Raw genomic sequence first — 25231 nt, 5'->3', positions numbered from 1 at the left:
TTTTCATTACTTGTTTGCTAACACCTGTTACTATTTTTTTTTAATGGTAGCCATCCTAATGGGTGTGAAGTGACATCTCATTGTGGTTTTGGTTGGCATTCCTCTGATGACTGGTGATGCTGAGTATCTTTTCATAGCTTGCTGGATATTTTTATATCATCATTGGAGAAATGTCTGCTCATAGGTATTTATTCTTATGCCTCCAAAAACATGAGAAAAATTTTAAAACATGCCATGGTGGGTCAGCCCCATTTTCTTCTCTAACAAGAACACCTAGTGTTATTTCACAGAAAAGTGTGGTTACTAGTCAAGATTATCAACCTCAACATCTCTAGTTTGTCTTTTGTAGCCCATTCCTGATACTCCCTTTTAGGATAAATACTCCCCCAAAGAGTATTTATTCAAACTCTTCTTGAACCTCAATAGAATCACCAGCTTGGACAACCTCCTAGGGTAACAAGTTGTATTTCTCTCCTAAAAGCTACATAAGGGAGGATTTCATTTTATTTACTCAAGGGTTCTTTCTTCCAAATCTTAAGCCACCCCTGCCCATATATCCCCTCCAAACATTACATACTAAGTGTTTATTAAAAAAAATCTATACCCTCTTCAAGTTGTTTACAATTTTTAAGAATTTTTTTCTTTTTAAAGAGTTTCAGGATACCTACCTAAGCCTGAATTTTTCTAGGTTTAAGGATTAGTTCTACAGTTTATCCTTGAATGGCAATGCTCTATGGTCTAGACTGATACTGTAATTTTGCAAGTGGGGTAGTTAGTAGCTAATGGGAGAGCTCTTTTCAAAATCTTTTCGTGGCCATTATTCCTGCTCTTCTTTTAATAAGAATATCCACCCTGCCTGTATTGTATATTCCTTGAGAGCAGGGACTAAGTCTTAATTTCTACGTATTTTGCCTCATACTTCAAAGGTACTCAGTGAATATATACTGATTTGTATGATGCTTTTGCTTCTTCTAAAAGGCTCTTGATTCACCGTGCAGAATGAATGAGGTTTGGGAACTCTAAAATAAATTTCACTTGTGAGCAAATATCTCTTGGTTTATTGAATGTAAAGGGACAACTATAAGCTTTCATTTTGTTTTCACATAATCTAAAAGGAACAAATCAAAGAAATAGTTGATTCATATTTCATCTCTTTTTGTAAGACATTCGGGTAGTGAAATGATTATTGTTAATAAAAATGCTAATAAATAAAAAGAATTATTGCTAATAATAATGGCAACAGCAATGACCGTACACTAAACCACATCTATGTGGTAGGCACTCTGCTAAGATACTTTGTGCTTCTTTCTCACTGAATCCTCACAATCACCCTATAAAGGAAGATGATATTATGCATATTTTATAGTTTAGGAGGCTGAGAATCAGCTATTCAAGTTAAATTTCCCAAAGTCAAACAACTGGTAAGTGACAGAGCTTGGAATCTACTTCAGTTTTGTTGATTATTAGATGTAAGCTACATGAGAGTAGCAATGCCTGTCTTATTTACTGCTGTATCCTCAGCATCTAGAATGGTGCCTAGCAAACAGCAGGTGCTCGATAAATATTTTTAAATTCATGCATGAACAATAAAACCCATTTACTTAACCACTGTGCACATATTAACTCATGACATGACTGATATCACTCATAATGTTAATCACTAATGTAACAAAGTTTTCTTAATTCACATGATCCTCTGGCATTTTCTTCTCAAAGTGAATATATATAAGTTTAGTATTCCACTGAAGATGTTTTTATGGAAATATTTGTTTCAAGTCTTTAAAATTACAGAAATGACAAAATGATATCAGGAGGCTACAGTGAGCTAATTGTCATGTCTCCCTTTTCAGAATATGAGAGACATCACAACATCATTTATGTAATAGTGTATTGGACTTTCCTATATAAATTAAACATTTCTATAACAGGATATTCAGAGATAAGTTGGAGTTAGGTGTGCTGGCATGGATATATAAAGGCTGGAGAAAGAAAATATTACATATTCTGTTTGATCGAGTTTCTTTAGTAGACTCCAAAAGAAATTAAAATAAATAATCATCTTCTACTTTATAATAATGCCCTTTCAAGAAACACTCTCATTCTCATTTCCCAAGTTAGATCCATGCTCTGTAGATGTAACTTTAATTTAAAAAATTTTTATTAAAAAGCCCTACATCAGTTGAGGGGCAAATATCAAATTAATATTTTCTATTAATGTAAATGTTCCTGTCTGAAAAGGCTCAGACCAATACATAAAAATTATTTACCTAGATAAATAAGCTTACAAATTTTTCATATTCTGTATACTTAATAGTAATTTAGTTCCTAAGGTATGCTGTGAAAGCTGTAATCTCTCTTCAAACTTGAAAAAATTTAAAAAGCTATTGGTGGGTGAGATTTTTCGATCCTTTTATGATTGTACACATCATTTCCATGAAGGAATAGTGGAATGGCACGCCAGAGTTTTTAGTGATTCATCTCCCAACAGGGACCATTTTAAATGGGAATAAACATGTGACCAAGGCAGAAGTTTTGCGTACATGTTTAAAATTAAACCAGACCCCAAATTTTCTAGGATTTTTAAAAAAAATTCATTTTGCGAAGAAATTAAATTATATTTCTCTTTACAAAAACTCAAAATCCATTCCCAATTTTACTTATCAGAGGAACCTGCTGGTTTTTTAGAATTGGTTTCACTGGTTACTTGGCTTATTTATTTATTTTTCTTTTTAGAGCAGTGGGTAGTGGGCAGAGTGTTATTCTATGCCTTGATTACTTTTTTATTCGTCCTCATTTTCTACAGATATGTATTTTCCTCATTTATTTTAGGAGCCAGTCAACATGGCATACGTTTCTGTATGATTTGTTTTAATTGAATTGTAATCTCTAAGCAAGGACACCTGATTTGAAAGAAAGAGTGCCTCAAAGGAGTACAATAAGGAGAGAATCTAAGCATTTCCCACTAAGCTCTTCAGGTTGAAAATACAGATTTTCATTCTAATGTACCTTTTGAAGAGTGCTGATTAACTGCCTTCCATTAGCTTTCAATGGTTTGTAAGTCTTATACATGTACATTAAAGGCAAACATGTTTCATAATGCTATAAAGCAAGAAATGGCACTCAAATCAGTCCTCTAACCTATCCAGTCTGACATTTCTCCGAGGGACAGACTGACAAAAGGCATGGCTGTCCTGTGAAACATCAACCTCAAAATCAAAGAAGTGGCCTGAGGCAGAAGCTGTCTGCTCCTCACCAGCAGCCATGTTCTCCTTATTTCCTGGGCACGCGGACTACATTTCCCAGTCACAATTTCCATTAGGTATGGTCATGTGAGTTCTGGCTCATGTGAAGTGTGAGCAAAAGTGATGTCTGATACTTCCAGTCTTCTCCCCTAGAACTTTCCCACCCAGGATCCTCAGTCTCCTTACTCATCCACTGACTAAAAGACCAGACTCAAAAATGGAAGGAGCCTAGTATATTCATTCCATGGAATATTATGAAGTCATATTAAGAATTTTCAACCACATAAGCATACGATGCTGATCCTTATCTCTCAGCAGAGCCTGGACAAAGCAGCCTTATCCATGACTGTCCCAATCCCACTCCACATTGCTTGCAGCCAGAGTTAACTGCAGCAGAATTGGATAGCCAACCTTGGAGACAATCGTATTCTCTCTCTCTCCTTCTCTCAGAAATCTAGACACACAAACCCAGTCATCTAGGGAAGCCAAGATGCAAGGTCATGTTGAGCAAGAGCTGGAGTTAAAACATGACAGGGGAACAGATAAACAAATCCATCTAAAATGAAGCCTGAGAAGAGAGAATATGTGCAGAAAGAAACAGTAATGAGACATCACGTGGCTCCAGAAAGCAACAGAACAATGGAGAGAGTTCCATCTCTCTTTAGGCATGGCTGTACTCATTGTCCTTTTCTTTCCCTGGGAGATTATCCTGTATCATTTTTTAAAACCTCCTTATTACTTGATTTAGTTTTAAAGCATTTTTATTTCCATTAACCAAATAATTTCTAAGGCAATAAACAATTTTCCATGTTGGGGGAAAAAACAGAATTCCTATATACAGTACAAGCACAGCTGGGTGCTGTCCCCTCCCACACAAAAACATAAACAACTCCAACTCTAAATCCCTACTCTACAGAGATCTGATCTAGAAGAAGACATGGAAATCTTAACAGTAACTATCTTTGGGTAGTGGAATTTGTAGTTACTTTTCTTTTTTGTGTTTTTCCTATTTTTGGAATGAAGGTGTACAACTTTATAAGGTCCTTCACGATCTGACTGCCACAGGCCTCTCCACCTCACTACTGCCATTGTTTCCAATGCCCCCTAAGCTCTGGCCATCCTGTCGTGTGGTTTCCCGAATGTGCCGTTTTCTTTCAGGCTCCTGTGTCCCTGTAAGCTTTTCAGCAAAGAACAATATCAGAAGAGCTAAGAAATGCCCAAGAGTAGTGTAGATCTAAAGTAAACTCAGGAGAGAGAAAACAAAGAGTGAACAAAGGGAGAATGAAGAGTGAGAAGAAAAAGGAATAGAATAAGAAAGAAAATTTGACAGATAGATATGGCTATATATGTCAGGGTAGAGGATCATTTGTTAGTGGCTTTGGAGGTCACCCGGGGCTCCCTTGTCTAGATCTGATCCAAATAGTCAGCAGTGATGCACTGCTTTTTTCTAGCTTTTTGCATTCCCAGAAAGCAGGCCAATTAAGTATACATACAAACTGATACACAGACAATGTGTCAAAAATATATTCCTCTTGCTTAAGACTCTCACATAGAAATGCAGGATATGACAGGTTAATCGGGGATAAAATTATATAAGGAGTTACCACTATCTGAAAAGGAAACCAGTTGGTGGGGGTGGGGAAACTTTAGAGCTAAATGGATTTAGTTTAGCGGTTGTGTTAGTCCATGAGAGCTGCTATAATAAAATACCAAAAACTTCAGTTGGTTTATAAACAACAGAAATATATTTCTTACAGTTTTGGAAGCTGGAAGTTCAAGATCAGGGTGCCAGCATGGTAGGGGTCTGGTGAAGGGCCTCTTCTGGGTTACCGACTGTTCCCAGTCTGCTGTGGGCATCTAGTGGGTGGAAAGGAGCTCGAGAGCAATCGGAGGGCTCTTCCATAAGGGCACTAATCCCATTCATGAGGGCTCCATGCTCAGGACCTAATCACTTCCCAGAGGCCCCACCTAATACCATCATCTTGGTTTGCAATATATGCATTTTGGGGAGAGCCAAACATTCAATTTATAGCAGTGGCTTCCAACACAAATTATAGTATAAACCGGAGAATTATCTAAACCCACTAACAAAGCCTTTGGAAGAAAGGAAGATGAAGAGGGAAGATGGGAAGGGATCAAAAAAAATTGCTAGAATCTGAAGAGGGGTTGTGTAAAGTGAGCAGGTGAGGAAACAAAAGATTTTGCCTCACCGTTAGTCTAAAATGGCGTTTCTCAACTGGGGATGAACTGGCCCACAAGGGACATTTGGCATTGTCTGGAGATGTGCTTGGTTGTCACGACTAGGGGGAGGGTGCTCCTGGCCTCTAGTGGGTAAGAGGCTAGGGATGCTGCTAACCATTCTATTACGCATGGGACAGCCCCCACAACAAAGAATCATCCAGCCTGAAATGCCATAGTGAGGTTGAGAAATGTTGGTCCAAAACTATTCCTCTGACTGGAGCATGCAGTTTTGAAGTATTCAACATCCCTATGGGAGGGAATCTGTCATTCTTTGTAAGACTCCCAGAAAAAAGATTTTCTTGCCAGCCAACTCATGATCTTATCTTCCTCCCAAGCTCCCAGCTGTTCCTCCCTTGAGGCTATCTGCACTCGGGATTGGTCTATTATCCAAACAAATACCCTGAACCCTGGGGCCCGAGAGCATATACAACTCACTCATAATTACCTCCAACTTTTCCTAAACCCTGCTGACCAAACAAGGAAATCTTTGTAAGATATGGACAATAGAAAACATTTTCTACTTTCAATTTTCAAAATTGCTGTTCAAATTGTACCTCTCAAGAACTGTCACAAGGCATAAATCCAAACCCTAAAATACTGATTAAAACATGCAGAATACACAATAATCATAACAACTGAAACAACATTAACCCCCCTCAGGTTAGGTCACCTAAGAAACAGTCAAATTTAGCTTTGTGCCATGCTCTAAAGCTCAGAAACTATAATTCCACTTGAACACAGGAGAATTTGTGGAAACCGGGCCTTCCTTCCAGGGAAATGTTCTCTCTCTGGTTCCCTGCAGTGTGGATTCAAGAGTACAAAGAAAAAACCCATTGGTTTGCTTTAATTATTCAGGGACAGCACAAGGAGATAAACAAGGTCAGGTCAACTTCAAGCGTATAATGATTTCACGTACTTCTCTGACCTCTAAATACACATTTCCATTTGGCAAATATAATATGAATCTAAACATATTTTCTCTCTGCATCATTGTGAGGACTCAGAAAAAAATATCATCATCCAGGCTGTATTTTTACCTTTGAATAAGAAACATAAAATAAAGTTATATTTATTTCTTAGACAGATAATGACAAATTGAAAGAAAATACTGAAACATCAGGGACTTCACAATATGACCCAAGGCACCTTTATAAGGTGTTGCATCTTTTCTCTTTGAAAGGTTTAAATTCAGGTATTTAATAAACTTTTATTGAGCACCTACATGTATTGAGTAAAACATGTTCACAGACTAGCCTTATACTAGCCTAAGACTAAACTACGTTTGTCTGCCATTATCATTACCCCCTGACAGGGATGTGCAGTGTCTTCCTCATTTCCTCTTGGCTAATGGAAATTTTGAAGGAATCATAACTGCTTAACTTCAATTTTTCTGACTTGTTAGGGGACCTCACCTAGAATCTGCAATCTTGCAATTCATTAGAATCCAACTTAACTGGAAAGCTAACCCGAGCAGGATTCTTTCAGTGGAGGAGCAAATGACAAGAGGGCAAGCTACGGACTAACATAGAAAGTAAAGGCCAAAAGAACACCAAATACCATTTAGCTTTATCCCCCGCCCCGACTGTTGTGCAAAATGAGGCAGGAGAGGAAGAATGAGACATTATCAAGGTCACACAGCTATTTAGTGGCAGAATTGAACCTGGATTCAAGATTTCCAATTCTAAATCCAGTGCTTTTTCAACTACTCACAAGGCCAACCAAAATTCATGAAGGATATCCTGGGACCACAAGACATTTTGCTCACTCTACAATATTTTCTGTATCTAAAGTGCTGTACAATAAAAAATCATGTTCAGAATGACAACCCTGACTTCACGTAAGATTTTCAATTATAATAGATTAAATTATGATCATTTGGATTAAAATGGAAAGTAGATTCATATTTAAGAAGGATTTTCAACAAGAATGGCAATTTTTTAAAAGTTCTATTTAACCTTAAGCTATCCAATAAATCCAATTAACCAGAACCCCCAGTTTTCTGGGCATTTAGGCTCATCAAGATTTTAATATAAATAGAATAAAACGTTGATTACGTCTCCAGGCAGGGAAATTTAACTGCACTATAAATATTCACTGAAAGACAAAAAGGGATAACTTGGGGTACTTTACATTCCAGAGACAAACTGTTAGAGTGCAAAGAATACTGGATTGGCTGAACAGAGACTTGAATTCTAGCTCCAACTCTTGCTCTAAGCTGCCATATGGACACATTAGTAAAATTTCCCATGACTTAGTTTCCTTACTTTTAAATTGGGCATAATTTCTGTTACGCCTACCTTCCCAGGGTTGTTTAGAGTTTAAAATGAAATAACCAGCAAAAGGACTATGAACAACAGAAACTTATACATACACACTTACATAGGCACATATGCCCACATTTGGGTGCATGTGCGTGCGTGTGCGCACGTGCGCGTGCACACACACTATATATATATATATTGTCTAAAATCTGAGTCTTTTGAAGATGGCAAGTAAGAAAAAGCATTTAGTTGCAAGTATATCTACTAAAAAGCAACCAGTCACGTTACCATAAAATACTATTCAGTATAGTAAATGACAAAATGTGAAAGAATAAGACTGTTACAGATTTTAAAGAAAAACAATTATTTTAGTCAAAAGGTAGGGGAAATAGCAGATTGTGAATATTTTCTTCCAGAAGAAAGTCAATTTACTTGGGGGGGTAATATTATGCCACAAAAGGAAAGAATCAATGGTATCTGTGTTTTTATGTTACACTTGATATTTTGATAGTTGAATTGGAAATAATCATAAGTTAGCTTTTATAATGTCAATGAAAGCCCCGTGTGTACATATGTCACTATTAAGTATCTTCATCAGCAACAGGAGACTGCCTAGTGTTTTGTGTATGCCAGACGGTGACAGGAAGTCTAAATTATAATCTTGGGTTGGCCAATGATAGCGGCTTGTCCTTGCAAATATGACTTATATTTGAGCCATCTTTAATTAAGGGTGCAAGGGTATAATGCCACCCTCTAGTATAAGAATAGGAAAAGCAAACTTCTTGCATCTAAGGGATTTATGATTCCCCAGAGGTGGTAGCATCATCAGCTGTATGCCCTTGTTGAAACCTGGCAACCTGGGAAGCCTGTACCACTGTGCGGGATCATGTGGTGCTCTTCGGCATTATGTGACCATTCCTGCAAGTTTCCATATTTGTTACCAGTAAGGAAACTTGATCTTCAACTTGGTCTGTTGGTTTCTTTCTGTCAACCACGCCACTTTCCTGGTAACTACTGTCTACCTCCACACTGAATGTAGTCCCCCATCTTTTTTTTTCCTCCTTCCAATTTGTATGAAAGTTTTGTCCTAATTCCGCTTCCTTTCAATCTACTATTCCATTTCAGAAGAGCAGTCTATCTTCCACTTCCATTTTCTTACCACTTACCAACTCTTCCAACCCACTGCAGGCTAGCTTCAATCTCATCACTCTACTGAAATTGGCCACTTCAAAGTCAAGAAGTCTGTAGTTGACAGAATGAATGGTCTCTTCTCACCCACATTGTAGTTGACTCCTCTGAAGCATCTGAAAACCGTGATGATGATCATCTTGAAATTTTTCTATTGTGTCTTCTCTTTCATGATTACTCCTCAATCACCTATGCTGGCTTGTTTTCCTTCATGAACTCTTAAGATGTAAGTGTTCTGATGGTTTGGTTTCTGGTCTTCTTCTTGCACTAAACTCTGTCTACGTTTTTCAATATTTCCTCCATCATTCATGGAAATTCAATTACTATGTCTACCTATGAAATTCTCCATTATTCATGTCTATCATGAGCTCTGGAATCAGACCGACACAGGAGTGAACTAGCTCCGTTACATACTAACTGGTGACCTTGCAACATATTGTTCAACTTCTCTAGGCCTCAGTTTTAAGAAATGTAAATTAAGAATAAGTGTGATAATGGCTTGACGCAATGTTCAGCACATAGCAAGCATTTGGTGGGTGATAGGAGACAAACTTTCTTTTTCTTTCTCTCCTGGGACCCAGATCCTTATTTTCAACTATTTATTGGATATTGAGCATTTCCAATATGGATGTCCCACATGGATGTTTCAATATTTCCAAATAAAACTCACTGTCTGCTTCTATCAACTACTATTTCTGATCTCAGAAATCTATTCCATCTGTAATTCCCTGCTCACTCTGTCCATATACCTTACAAAAATTTTGTTAAACAATATGAGCTAAGCATTGAGGAATCAAAGTAAAAAAGGAAGACACAGTCCTTCACTCAAGTTGCAACAGAGAATAAAGAGTAAATAGAATATTTGGAGAGTGCAAATATACAATGAAATAAGGTCTTCACAGACATATGCACAGGATGCTAGGAGCCCACAGATAAGGGAAAATTCTATGAAAGGTGCTGTGGGTAAGTAAAGGCAGGTAAAGAAAGGCTTCTAAGAGGTATCTTTGACTCCTCTCCTCCTTCTCCCATACCAAGTCTACAGACCCCTAGTCCTGCAATATTATTAGCCTCGACATAGCTAAATTCAAGGATAAAGGCTGGCTCCCCCAATAGAATTTAAGCTCCATAAAGGCAGGGATTTTGTCTGTTTTGTTCACTGTTGTAGGCACAGCAACTAGCACACTGGCTGATCCATGGTGGGCACTCAACCAATATTTGTCAAGGTTTGCAAAAACTTATTTATGCTAGAATTAATTTATCATAGTATTTATATTGAACTGTTTTTCATTTAAAATATTCACATTATACACATTCTTATATCCTCAGATATCACACCAAAAAAGATTAACAGAATGGAGAAGCAGATGTTACTGTTTATTTGCTTATCTGTTCGCCAAAGGGGGCAATTCTTTTTGAGTTTTCTTGTTCTTTAAATGGAATAGTCAGTACCACACATCTACAATTCTTACAGAGACATTTCAAAGACCTCAAGACTTAACCTGATCTTATCTTTTGCTTTTAAAGCTACAAACATTTTTGTGTTGTGGAATTAATAAAGAACCAGCTGGATTCTCCCAAAGGGAGATGTTTAGTAGAATGTCTTTGATACACACACGTACACGCACACCTCTGTAGAAAATAAGGAGAATAATTGACAGGAAAATCATTCTTTGCTACTTCAAATACATTTTATACTTCTCGTAAAATACAACAGACAAGTGTCTATTAACTTGACATGGCAATGAAAATATTTATTACGATTAACTGGATAAGTAACTTTGTAGTCAATGAAGTTAAGAACTAGTTTCTCTCTTGATCAAAACCAGATATTTCTATTTTAAATATACAACCCAGGATAGGTAAGTATATATGATGGAGGGGAGGAAAAGTTTGGTATAGAGATTTCTCTAAAATTTAATTTTGGGGGCACCTGGGTGGCTCAGCTGGTTGTACGTCTGCCATCATCTCAGGTCATGACCCCAGGGACCTGGGATGGAGCCCCACATCAGCCTCCCTGGCTCAGTGGGGAGCCTGCTTCCCCCCTCCCTCTACTTCTCTCTCTCAAATAAATAAATAAATAAATAAAATCTTTTAAAAAATAAAATTTAATTTTGGTTTGCTACACTCACATATTTCACCAATCAACTCATTTTCTAAAATTCCCTAAAACATCTGTTTAGATTCACATTTAAATTGCTAAAAAAAATCTGCATATTAACACCAGATTTCATCTCACCTATGGTGAAATTTCCTTTCCTTATAAAATGAAACACATTATGTTTGCCTATGGCTTATACTTTGAAAGTGAAACTGAAAATAGTCAAATCAAAAGCAGTTTTAAAAATACCACCACCACCAAAGTGACTAGACACTGTATCACGATAATCTCCAAAATACTGCTCTTCACTGCCTAAGCACAATAGACTATTATAGACCTATTTTTACTCTCAATATGTAAAATATATTTTTAAGGCTACGGAATTCTCCTTCATGTAAATTCAACATATTCCACATCCATCATTTGGTGTAGGCTGAAAAACTTGGTTGATTCTTGCTCATCTGTAGTAAACAGGATTTATAGGGCATAGATTAGTTCTACGAAGTCTTTTCCTGTCTTAAAAAGAATCTTTAAATCTGTGGCTGAAGATAGATTTTGCTAACCCCAGTGCTGTTAAAGGATTAAAGCATGAGATATTGTTGGATCTAAGCACTGAATATGTACATTCTGAGCTTTTTCTTCTCTAGTCATTATTGAAAGAAAAAATTATGTCTCTGAATCTATTTTTCCATTGCAAATGTACTAAAGAAAAAAATTCTACTTACAAATGTTAGGTATATTTTAGCAGTACTATATAACAAAGAAATATAACTACCACTAGAGAACTCACATTTATGGGTTAATATTTAAAGAGTATTATTCCACAGATACTTAAATCACTGCCATCACTACTAATGAATATTTCTTATTTCCCCAAGATAGACACTAGCTCTAGAAGTCTGGTAACAAGCATGGGTCCTACAGAATTCATTTCCTTTTCCATTCTTTGCCAACATCTCCTCCATCAATGGCCCTGGCTCTTCTTTTGGAAAAATAACCCTGTTGACTGTCACACTGGCCTAACGCCAGCAAGGGCAGTTAGCCTCATACCAAGTTACTGCCATCTGTCAGAATACGCTAAAAGTCAATAAAAATAGTTGCTAGCTCCTCTTCTGGCCAGGCATGACTCCTCCACACAATTCCAATTTGTCTTTGTCAGTTGAAGCAGTTATGTTCATATCAAATCCAAGTCCTCAACAGTATTAAGTATCACAGCAAAATCTGTAAGTAAGCCTCATTATGGTGAGTAGATCATGGTTAATGTCCATCGTCATTTCTGAGCATTGGTCCAAGTTACGGTCTAGAGCCAACACTTGGCCAAAAATTTCCCATGAGTAAGAATATCAAGTAAAGTTTGAGTTAGGAGTTTGAACTGAGGGACAGCAAAGAGAGTAAATAAGGGAAACTAAAAATGGCCGTAGTTCCATTTCAAAGTAAATCCGGATGAAGAGGTCAAGAAGCTAAGAGAACTGTCCCAGTTTTCTGTGGGGAATGGGTTATGTTTGAGTTCCTGATAGGAATGAGTACTACTCCATTTAACCTTGTGTTAAAGGCAGAGAAATCTACTCACAAAGTGTGTGGACAGAATAGAGAGACCAATACAGAAAGGAAAGTGGTTAAGTCGGGATTCTGCGAAGCTAGAATGGGACAAAAGCCAGTGCCAGTGGAATGGAGAAAGGAGGAATGTGACACACAGGAAGAATAGAAAGAGGGAGGAAACTGAGTGCAAATCACATGTGAGTTCTAAAATAATCCTTGTTACAACCTTATGAAAATGAGTGTTATTAACCCAGCTTTAAGGTCAGGAAACTAAGGTTCAGAAAGGTGCAATAATTTGTCCAAATATAGACATAAGGAGAATTGAAACTCAAACCCACATCTATTGGTTTCTACAATCAAGACTCTTTTTTTTTTTAAAAGATTTTATTTATTTATTTGACAGAGAAAGACAGCCAGCGAGAGAGGGAACACAAGCAGGGGGAGTGGGAGAGGAAGAAGCAGGCTCATAGCGGAGGAGCCTGATGTGGGGCTCGATCCCATCACGCCGGGATCACGCCCTGAGCCGAAGGCAGACGCTTAACCGCTGTGCCACCCAGGCGCCCCTACAATCAAGACTCTTAAACGCTCTTCCAACTTTTACGAAGAAGGCACAACACTGTACTACTAAAGGTATAGAACAGCTTTGGGATTGAGGCTCACCCCACAGGCAGGGGAAGAGAGACTTTCTGGAGAAGAATCAGAATAAAAGGATCTGCAAACAAGTACATCCAAGGATGAGTCTCTGGATAAGGAAGGAGAATATGGCAATTTAACAGCAGGAATTTCAAAATGATATTTTGATTTCTGCATCACAGCTTAAAAATTAGGGGCTTTGGTTCCAGAATGATTATCTCTTATTAGTATTAAAAGGAATATATTGGCTCCCAGACCAGACAACCTAGTAAAGGGTTTAAATGGCAAATGGAGGGCCGCCTGGGTGGCTCAGTCAGTTAAGTGTCTGACTCGTGATTTTGGCTCAGGTCAAGATCTCAGGGTCGTGGGATGAAGCCCTGTGTTAGGCTCTGTGCTCAGAGGGGTGTCTACTTGAGGTACTCTTCCTCTGCCCCTCCCCCTACTTGCACTCGGGCACGCTCTCTCTCTCAAATAAATAAATCTTAAAAAAATAAATAAATGGGGGCACCTGGAGGGCTCTGTCGGTTAAGCGTCTGCCTTTGGCTCAGTTCATGATCCCGGGGTCTCCAGATCGAGTCCTACATCAGGCTCCCTGCTCAGCAGGGAGTCTGCTTCTCTCTCTGCCCCTCACCCCACTTGTACTCTCTCTCTCCCTCAAATAAATAAATCAAATCAAAAAAATTTTAAATTAAATAAATGGCAAATGGAGGAAGAGAGGGGAAGAATGGAAAGGATAATGCTTAATATTACTGAAATGGATAACTGGTCACTTTGCATGACTCTGAGTATAATACACTCTTCCCAGAATGCCTTTTCCTCCATTTTCACCTACTGATGCCTCATGATTTTATTATTAATTATATTTATTATTAGTAAAAAATTACTTTCAGTCCATTTTCTCAGGAAAATTTCTACTTTCCCATTTCCCTACCTCAACACTTCCTTAGGGTTAGATCTACCACCTCCAAGGGTCCCTACCTTGGAATTACTCAAATTTAATAAAGCACTTGTGGTATTGTTATTTATTTCACTTTGACTTCTTTACTACAGAAAGTGGTTGAATGTAAAGACCCTGGCCCTACAGCCTAGATTCAAAATATGACCTGTGTTTGCTACTTCTGACCTTGCAACTGTCATGACTCTGAATTCTTCTCTTTGCCAGATTTCAGGGCCAGGCTCTTATATTGAAAATACTGTTTATTGTACACTTTCTATGTGCCCAGCTCTGAGCAGACATTTTACAGGGATTACCTTATTCGTTCCTCAAAACAACCACACAAGGGAGGATCTGCCATTTTCTCCACAGAACAGATGGGGAATTGAGGCCCATGGAAGTTAAGTAACATGTCCCAATTCACAACTATATTAAGTAGCTTAGTCTAGCATTGTTTAAGCACATACACTTACACACACCACCCAGACTCTCCATCTCCATCTTGGCAATGTGCCCATCTTTCCAGGTTGAGAAAGATGCTTCTCTCGCCCCACCACAAAAAAGATAATCCAAGAAAGGGCTTAGGGGAGGAGAGAAAGGCTGATCTCAGTGTAAGGGAGGGCTCAGGGCAGGGCATAATCCTGAATATACTAGGTAGTGGGGGAATTATTTCTATGAATGACAGAAGGCAGGTAACAGTCTGAAAGCTGTTGTGAAGATTTATCACGGGGCAGTCTCACAAAGCCTCATGGACATTTGCCATTACAACCTAAAGGAGGGAATGGTTTTAATGATTGCAATTTGGTGGTTGCTATAAATTGAATGTATTCCCCCAAAATTCACATGTTGAAACCTAATCGCCAGTGTGTTGGTATTTGGAGGTGGAGCCTTTAGGAGGTGATTAGGTCATGAGGGTGGAGATCTCCTGAAAGGGACCTTATGAATGGAAACCCTGCAGAGCTCCCTTGCCTTTCCTGCCATGTGAGGACATAGAGAAAAGATAGCAGTCTATGAAATAGGAAGTGGGCTCTCACCAGATGCCAGATTTGCCAGTGCCTTGATCTCAGAGTTCCCAGCCTCCAGAACTGTGAGAAATAAATGCTTGCTGTTTAAAAAACCCAGTCTATGGTGTTTTTGTTACAGCAGCCCAATTGGACTAAGACAGTGGCAAAAGAGTATATTCTATTTAAAAACATGCTAAGAGAGGAAGTGAAAATGATGTTTGTGTTTACCTGGAGAAAGCATGAACATAAGGGTAGAAACATCTTTAATTAGATAAAGACAAAAATAGACAGGGACAAAAGTAGAGTTGTTTCTTCTGTATTATTGTCAGTATTGTTATTTTAACATTTACCAAGTGCTTACTATGTACCTGGCTGCTCTAAATACATTGCAGATATTAACTCCTTTAATGCTCACAACAGCCTTATGAATAGGTTGCTACTATTATCCTTATTTTCCAGATGAGAAGACTGAGACTTGACAGTGTTAACACAGTATGCCCAAGTTCATACAGCTAATAGATGGTGGATCAGGGAGTCTCCAATAAGCCACTTGCCCAAGTGGAGGAAATGGACGCTCATTTCCAACGCAGACCACAAAAGTGTCCTAAGAGTAAAGTGTAGCGAACATGAGTGATTTCAACTCCAAAGACATCTGCTAGATGTGTCATTTAACTAAAAACAAATATATGACAAGTCCTCAACCTCCCTTGTTGAAAACTTTATCTCCGGGAAGGTAGAGAAAATAAGGAGACTTGCTTCTCTCACAGAAAAGAGAAACTGGTGAATTAAGGGGATAGAAAACTCTTGAGAAAGCAACCATTGTAGCTTAGAGTCCATAAGTATATTCTAAAGCAAAATCCTAGACTTTAGGAAAGCAGTTCTCTAAAGTGAAGACAGTGTGATTCCATGACCTGAGACATTAAAAAAAAAAAAAAGAGATGAATTAAGAGTTGGAAAGGTTTGTTGCCTATAGAAACCAGCATGCCTGTACTGGGTGCCCTCCATTCAGTTTAGATTTCTAAAGAACATGGAACAAAAGAAAGAGATGAAAATCAAGGATAAACAAATGTAAGCGGGTATGATGAAAATAATGCCAAGAAGGTTTATACCTCAAATGAGCCTGAAACTTGAAAAAAAAACCTGCTGAAGACAACATAAACTTGGTGTTTTGTTTTGTTTTGTTAGATATAGGTTTAGAACAAGAAGGTCATGGATAGGATAGATGTGCAACTCATATAATGCTATTGGACGACCAATATCGGGGAGGCCTTCTCAATGACTTGCTTTCCTTGTGGAAAAGAATGATCAGAGACCTAAAAGGGTAAAATAAACATCTGTAACCATAAATTGAAGTCTAAGATAGTCAAAGCATTCATAAGAAGGCACTCGACTGTTCTAAATGAATTAAAAGTCCGTCCCAGAGTAGTGACAAGTCTGGTAGATTTGATTGCCTTGTCATAGTTGCTAAAGTTTCAAGACCGTGGTGTGGGAGATATGTGTCAGGACTGGAGAGAGCGTATTGGTTTTGGTTTTTAGGAACAGGAAGTACCTGGGATCCTTAGACTAGATCAAGGGATATCATGTGGACTGAGTGCACAATTCTAGAACACGTTACTAAAAGGATGATTTGTAAGCACTTTTAAAAAAGATAGTAACCATGAGAAGATAGCACAAATTCTCTAAGAACAAGTCATGTTAAAGAAATCTCATTTCACTTCCATTTTTACATGGTTATTGGATTGGCAGATCAGTAAAAATGTAGGCATACTGTATCTGGATATCAGCAAGGCATTTGACAAGGTCTCTCACAATATGCCTGTAAACAAGATGGAGAAATGTGGGTTGTATCCTAGTAAAAGAATGTTGCCTGATAGACAAGTGTCAACCCACAGGAAGGATTCCAGTGGCATGCCACAGAGCTCCCACTTTGATCTTGTCCTACATAACATTGTTATTACAGACTTACAGAGAAACGAGGCGAGCATACCTAACGAAAGTACAGACGACAGTTATGGGAGCGAGACAATGCGAGTACTTTGTACGGCAGAATTAGAATTCGACTACATCTCCACAGGCTAACGAGGTGAAATCAAATGATGCCAAATCCAGGCCCTAAACGTATTTCCACCCACGCCCCCATCCCAAACACACAGTTAAAAACCTCCAACTATGGGGCGCCTGGGTGGCACAGCGGTTAAGTGTCTGCCTTCGGCTCAGGGCGTGATCCCAGCGTTATGGGATTGAGCCCCACATCAGGCTCCTCCGCTATGAGCCTGCTTCTTCCTCTCCCACTCCCCCTGCTTGTGTTCCCTCTCTCACTGGCTCTCTCTCTGTCAAATAAATAAATAAAATCTTTTAAAAAAAAAAAAAAAAAACCTCCAACTATAGGGGCGCCTGGGTGGCTCAGTCGGTTGAGCATCTGCCTTTGGCTCAGGTCATGATTCCGGAGTCCTGGGATTGAGCCTCGAGTCAGGCTCCCTGCTCAGCAAGGAGTCTGCTTCTCCCTCTCCCTCTGCCCCTCCCCTCCCCCCGCTTGTGCTCTCTCTCTCTCTCACTCTCTCTGTCAAATAAATAAATAAAATCTTAAAAAAAGAAGAACAAAGGAGACAACGAAATGTCAGTCATAGCACAGATTTCGGAATGAGTCAATCACGGTGATTGCTGAGAGTTCCACGTAAGGTACATTAGCTCCGCTCCCAGCCCTTGCTCAAGGGGCAGCCATAGGTGGCCATGCCATGGATTTGTTTTTCTTTTAATCACGTGGCCCTTTCTCTCCCCTTGGCCTGACCTGACAGAGAATACAGTTGTCTCCCCTTATCTGAGGGGGACACATTCCAAAATCCCCAGTGGATACCTGAAACTGGAAATAGTACTAAACCCTGTATATACTATGTTTTCCTATACATAACTGTGATAAAGTTTAATTTATAAATCAGGCACAGTAAGAGACTAGCAACAATAACTGATTGTAAAATAGAACAATTATAACAATATATTATAATAAATGTTATATAAATGTCGTCTCTCTCTCAAGATACCTTACTCTACTCACCCTTCTTCTTGTGATGATGTGAGATGATAAAATGCCTATCTGATGTGATCAAGTGGGGGAATGACCTAAGCCTTGTGACGTAGTATCAGGCTACTACTGACCTTCTGATGATAAGTCAGGAGGATCATCTGTCTCCAGATCATAGTTGACCGCGGGTAACTGAAACTACAGAAAGCAAAACTGCCAATGAGGGGGGTCTACTTTCTCTTGAAAAGATGTTCTCAATTATTTGCGGCCGCCTGAATGAACTCTGCTCCCTGCGACCAGGGAGCCTAACAAAAACCCCCACCTGTATTCAGCCTTGGCTAGGACACTTCAAGAGCAGTGCGGTCAGCAGTTTACAACTGTGCTCTAAAGAAAGAGACCAGGATGGAGGATTTGAAACCAGCTGATGTGAGGAAATGGTGAAGGAACGGGGGAAACATTTAAGTCAAAGACAGTGAAGGGATGTCAGGTGAGTGAGGGATTTTATTTAGTCTGTCAGATTGTAGAACTAGATCTGGGAGAAACGGGTAGAGTTAAGAGGTGGGAGATTTGGGTTCAATAAGAATCCTCTAGTTGTTGCTTGAGATGGAATGGAATGCCTTAGGAATAAGTCAATTATCTACTTTGGAGCTATTTAAGCAGAAGCAGGTAACCACCTAGTAAGGATAACAGGATTTTTTTTTAATTTTTATTTTTTTATAACAGTATTACCTTTGAATTGTATAATGCCTTGCAATGTACGAGGCACTTTCTAACACGCTGGCTCGATCTTCTGCACAACGTGTTGAGGCAGGCATTTCTACATTCACTTTTATAGACTAGGAAGCTGAGGCCAGCATGCCCCCAGAGTTACCTTTTACTGACTACATGTGAAGCAAACATTTTAAAGGATATATTTGGGAAATCCTAGCTCATCAAGCTGATAGGGTTTCTAGGGTTTTAAAAAATTTGTCTTTGTGACACTGAATATATTCCCAAATGTACTAAAAAGGTACTCTCTGCACAATCTCACATGAAAACTTATGTTCTTCCCTGCGTCTTATGAAGCTGAGAGCAATTAATACATTCCTTGCATGGATACAGAAGGTCCGTGGGTGCAGTTTGTACAAACATGCCTAGATGTACACTTCAAATAAGAATAGTTTTCTCTTTCCATTTGCCTGAGCCCCAATCCCCACCCTCCTTCCAGACTTCCTGTTATTTGGCTTCTTAGAGGGAAGGAGTGTGTTTTGTTTGTCATGATTGCTAGATAACCAGATTGCCCCACTGTTTCCTTAGCTCCCTATCACCAAGCCCTGCAGAGGAATTAAAAGAGTAAAAAAAAAAAAAAAAGAGTGAGTAAATCACCAACATTAGCAAGAACTCCTTGAAGATACTTTGCTCTCTGCTTCTCTCACCTCATTCACCTCCCTTTTTCACTAAAAAAAGAAAGAAACAATACCCAAACACTATCACTAGTACAGTTCTAATCGGGTTATCTTCACCATCAGAGCTGACTGCCATATTTTCTCTTGGGAGATAACAGAAATATCAGTTTATGAATGTATTTAATCTAGTAGTGATGGATGACATAGAGTTTCCTGGATTTGAGCCATAATGCTCTCAGTTTGTTGGTGGTGACATATTCACTGATGCCATGGCTGGCATATAACTTCATCTGCTACGAAAAAAATAAGCAGTCTTATAATGTGGGTTTATTAGTCCTCCCCTTTCCATTCCAATTCCCAGATATTGGGATGGAAATTGATCAGAGTTGACAGCACACATTGCTTATCAAGTGATACATTATACTCATTGTTTACATACAAATGTGTTCAGAAAGAGCTTTGGTAGTAGATCTAAATAAGGCATGTAGAAGGCAAGGGGAAGTCCTTGAATTTAAAAGATAACAAAATCATGTTTTATTAGGTAGTGTCTTTCTATGTTAATAGAAAGTTGTAATTTTTGATTTAAGAGGGAGTGCCTAGAAATGATGTCCTTTGATTTCTCATTTAATCGCCTCTAGTGCTAACATCTATTATGACCCGGAGACCCAGAACTGTAACTTTAATCCCATGACAAAGATTTAAAGAGTGAATCTGAAAACCTAAATATGTGAAGTGCCTGAAAAATAGAGGCAAACTTTTTTGTCAAAAGACCAAACAGCACCCTAGAGGCAGAATCGAATTTTTAAAAGTACACACGGACCTCCAATCTATGAAGCAAATCCTTTTAAAAAATGTTTGAAGGCAACGTGCTTTTTGAAAGAATCTTACAATAAAATCCAAATTATCACTGTTCCTCCAATTGTGTTTGGATTTTCCTGTAATGTTGCAGTTTCCTAAAACAAGGGGCGAGCGCCTTTTACACGGAGGACGCGTTGATAGTTTAGATAATTGCTTCGTTTCATATGTTTGTGTGGGTGGCTGCCTGTGGGGTGTTTATGCATCTGCGGTTTCATCTTTCCACCTGAATCTGCTTTGGTCTGTGTCGGTGAGCGTGCCTGAGTCTAGATGTGCGCGCTCCTGTGCCCGCAGAGGGGTCTGCCTTTTGCCCACACATCTGGGCGTGCATCTCTGTGCGCATTCGTGTGTCTCTGCAGATGTCTATGGTGAAATCAGTTTCTGCACTCGGTGGAATCATCCTCTGCCAATATTTAAGTTATTGGGATCAATAATAGCTCAAGTACCTGGTCTCCAATGGTATGTTGCTATTCAAGACCCAGCTGTTATGCAGATGAACTGAATCCTGTGTACTGGTTGGGGGAGCTGGAGCAGCTGGGCTGGGCTGGCTGCGGGTAGTCATTGATCTCCTCTGAAGAGAGTCGGCTGCAGGGGGTGGTTTCCTGGCACAGGTGCACGCATGCGGAGGCGGAGGCGGCGGCGGGAGGGGTCTGAAGGTGAACTGGTTGTGTGGGCTGCTCTGCATGTCTAAAGAGGAGAGAAGAAAAACACCAAATAGAGACTTACTCTCCCACTTGGCAGTCAGGAAAACACAGCTTGTCAGACTGAGGATTTCAGAAGAATATAACCTGTGGGGTGGGGGCAGAGTTTTAAGTTCAGTCTAAATGTAAAAATGTCACTTAACTTACAAAAACACGTGCAGCACGCTTATAAAATGTAAAACATTCACAGTTGCATTTACATGTAAATTCTTCAGGGCTATAGCAGCTAAAAAGTAAATGAGGCTGCCTCACACAATTTGTCATAGTTTCTGCTACCGAACAAATAAATCATCAACAAGACACTAAGTTACAGAACAGAAGTGAGCCGATTTCCATCAGTTGCAAAAGTCTCACTTCGGAAAATACCAGTGAAAGGCACAAATTTGTTGCAAGAAAAATCATTCGACACTTCAAATAAAAGTATAAGGCCACCTTCTGGCTTACCTCAGGAAAGGATGCTAGCCTGCCTACACAGGAGCAAATCCATACTTCAGAAAAACAGCTCCCTGAGTGTGGACCTCAACTGCATGAAACTCATCTCCTTGCCAGCACCCCCCTTCCCACCCCGAACTAAGAGTGCTGCTTGGAAAAGGCAGGCTAAAAGGAGTTTGCTCGGGTTATTATATGTATTTCCATAGCCATGCAACACACAGTCTGCACCCCTCCCCCACCTGCCACACCTTTCTAGGAGCTCTGCCATGTCAGCCGCAGCTTTGGCAGAAGGGAAACCAGTTTTTTCTCTGCCTGTTTGCCGTGGGGGCAGCCTGGGACAGCGGTCCTCAGACTTCTGTTGTTGCTATTGTTTGGTATTTTTCCACTGTTTTCCTGGCAGGCACATGTATAGACAGCAAGTTAGAATTTGGCCCATGAGAAATGCCCCAATTAAACCCCTTTGAAAAGGAATCACTATTGTAGCTGATAGCCACCTCTCTTCCACAGGAGAAACATAATAGATGTCAAGTGATCTCTTGTAACACCAGCACGTTCTGGATAAACTTTGTAGACAGCATGGCTTTGTCCCACCTCCCAAATGACTGAGAGTTGAAAAGCAGAAAAATGCCAGAGGCTTTCCATGCCTAGCAAAAAGCCTCAGCTGGTTTGTGCTGAGACTCACTTTGCAGTGGCTGATCACAGGGAAAAAAATAACTTCTTTCCATCCTTCTACCTCAAACTTCAATTTCGAAGACACTGGCATGGTTTTCATATTTTAAAATGATACTGGCACCCCAAGAGCATGACAAATTCTTGGCTATGTTTTCTACTATAGATGGCTCTCCCTTTAAATAAACTTGCTATATGAAAAAGGAAATTGTATAAAAGATGGATAGGGAAAGGAGTAGTGATCATTCATTTTAATACAAAATATTCCATTAGATAGTCAGCTACCCTTGGATATTTAAAAGGAACTAAAATGCTTCATGAATTTTCAAAATCAACCCCATTATTCCAGGCCCAGCCCAAATCCCATATCCACTAAAAATATCATCACAAGCACTTAACATCTCATTAATTTTTTTAAACCTCTGGACTCATATTCATAGCCATAACTAGAAGCAGGCTTTCCATCTTGGCACTCAGAAAAGCATTGACTTCTGGAACCCAAAAGACCTTGAAGATCCTTTCATTTTGCAGATGAGGAAACTGATGTCCAGAGAACAGCTTTTCTAGGGACACCTGGCATGGCCAAAACTAGAACCCACATCTCCTGACTCTCTGGCCAATGCTCCACTCACTACGTTGTAGACCTCTGTAATACAAGCTCTCTTTACCTCTTTAAGATTTAGAGACAGAATACTCCACATCTTCTGAATTTTCGCTAATGACATACCACCTTCTACTGTAGTTATTTGTTTATATGTCTGCTTCCCTCCTTAGATCTTATCTCCTTAAGTGTTGAAAAGGAAGGCAGTTTGGTATAATAGTATGCAGCACAGCATCGTGGAAAGAGCATAGAATTTGGGGATATGGCAAACCTGGGTTTGAACTCTGCCTCTGCCACTTAGAAACATTAACTTCTCGGGGTGCCTGCGTGGCTCAGTCGTTAAGCGTCTGCCTTCGGCTTGGGGCGTGATCCCAGGTTCCTGGGATCGAGCCCCGCACTGGGCTCCCTGCTCTGCTGGGAGCCTGCTTCTTCCTCTCCCGCTCCCCTGCTTGTGTTCCCTCTCTCGCTGGCTGTCTCTCTCTCTGTCAAATAAATAAATGAAATCTTTAAAAAAAAAAGAAACATTAACTCCTCATTTGTAAAATGGAGATAATAATCCTTTCTCCTAGCAATTAAATTTAATTCATGTAAAATGTGCTTGGACATAGTATGTCAGTGACTACTCGTTTATTAAATGTAATAGAAGGATGAAACTTTCAGACTGGAAATGACCACAGGGATCATCTAGTTCAGCTCTCCCTCTTCCCCTCTCCATTTTACAGATGAGGAACTGAAGGCTCAGAGAGGTAAGGTGACTTGTTCAAAGTCATTCAACTTGTATGAATTTGTCTGCCTCTGTCTGATGATTCCCACCCAGCTCAGCACTTTTTTAGGACTATCTTGGAAAATAAATATGACTGTCTTCTCTGACCTTAACATTTACTATTCTTATCATAACTTTGGTCCCTGAGTTTGTGATATTATAGTATTCCCTTGTTATCCCATGTTTTTATCTTATCTCCCAAAATCGACTGCGTATTTCTTAGAGGAAGAGTGTCTTCTACTTTTGCGTGTCACAGGAGCACAGTGCTAGGTACAGAGTAAGATTCCCTACAGCTTTCATTTCATTCCCCCATGGGACCTAGAGAACCACTCCGTTTCCCCTGGGCTCTTTCATTTCTGATGTGGCCACTGGGTATCTGTTTGATAGTTCACAGAGCAGTAGGTTTCCCTCTTGGAGGTCTTAGCGAAATCTCTCCAACAGCCAGGACAATGATACCCCAAAGAAGGTGCTTAAAATCATGCCCCTCCAAGAAATGAAAAGAGCAGCAGTGACGCACTCTACAGACTTGCCATCTAAATCCATGAACTTAATGATGCAAGCAAGGGAAACAAAGGGTGGGAATCCAGAGTTAGAAGAAGAAAAGGAGGGGGCGCCTGGATGGCTCAGTCGTTAAGCGTCTGCCTTCGGCTCAGGGCGTGATCCCAGGGTCCTGGGATTGAGCCCCGCATGGGGCTCCCTGCTCAGCGGGAAGCCTGCTTCTTCCTCTCCCACTCCCCCTGCTTGTGTTCCCTCTCTCGCTGGCTGTCTCTCTCTCTGTCAAATAAATAAATAAATAAAATCTTTTAAAAAAAGATCATCTTTAAAAAAAAAAGAAGAAGAAGAAGAAGAAAAGGAATCAAGTTTAGGTGCTGGGTCCAGAATACCTCCAAATGACACGTGACATCTATTAGCCTAATCATTAGGCGTTTGTGTCAGTAGAGTTCTTCAAAAGACAGAAAGTCTCTATTCAGTACAATTGTTCAAAAGAAAAGAATCACTCATTATCATCTGGATTTATTGCTTGCTGGATTTCCTTAAAATCTCTGCAACTTCCTTATTATGAAACATGATAAAAATTCTACTTCATCGAAAAGTACAATCATGGTATTACTATAACATATTATACCATTTCTGCTGCAGGTAGAACTGCTTTGTATAGTTATTTTGATTATGTGTGTGTGTGTGTGTGTGTGTGTGTGTATTGATTTATATCTATTTTATTGTGTATTTTTATTTCCACATTTTAAATATGCAGAGGTTTCCCTACTTGTTAATATTGTCTTTAAAAGCTTTTACAATATTGGATTGTTGAATTGAGTGGAATACATCCAGACCTTAAGCCCTTATGAAATGCAAATGATCTCAGCTTCATTCTTTTTTTCACCTCAGGAAAAAGATGGGGAATGCACTTGTTCTCTCCCAAATGAAGTAATTTAATCCTTGGGCTCCATGAAATGGGATTTCCCGACATTAAACACTAATGAAAAATACATTAGGGTTCAGTGTTAGGAGCTCTAGAACACCAGTTCCAAGGGGTGAAGAGTCACATGCACTCACTTCCAAATGTATCTGGCAGTCATACATTTCTGTGCCCGAGAGAGAGAGAGAGAGGGGGAGAGAGAGAGAGAGAGAGACACGCAAGGCGGGGGGGGGGGGGAGTAATTAT

The 25231-nt window shown here is 39.5% G+C and overlaps 1 protein-coding gene across 6 annotated transcripts in view; it reads right to left on the bottom strand.

Moving 5' to 3' along the window:
* Nucleotides 1-25231, bottom strand: part of TENM1 (teneurin transmembrane protein 1) — a 535869-nt gene that overhangs the window by 311679 nt on the left and 198959 nt on the right. For all 6 annotated transcript variants that reach the window (XM_040628223.1, XM_040628229.1, XM_040628232.1 and 3 more), the window contains one exon: nt 20846-21086. In XM_040628223.1, coding sequence (XP_040484157.1) covers nt 20846-21086 — 241 coding nt within the window. Of the gene's footprint in view, nt 1-20845; nt 21087-25231 lie in introns of those variants that run through there.

The sequence above is a fragment of the Ursus maritimus genome (assembly GCF_017311325.1).
Source record: "Ursus maritimus isolate PB19 chromosome X unlocalized genomic scaffold, ASM1731132v1 scaffold_X1, whole genome shotgun sequence".
Lineage (NCBI taxonomy): Eukaryota > Metazoa > Chordata > Mammalia > Carnivora > Ursidae > Ursus > Ursus maritimus.
The sequence above is the reverse complement of the archived record's forward strand: the minus strand, read 5'-3'. Positions and strand labels throughout refer to the sequence as shown.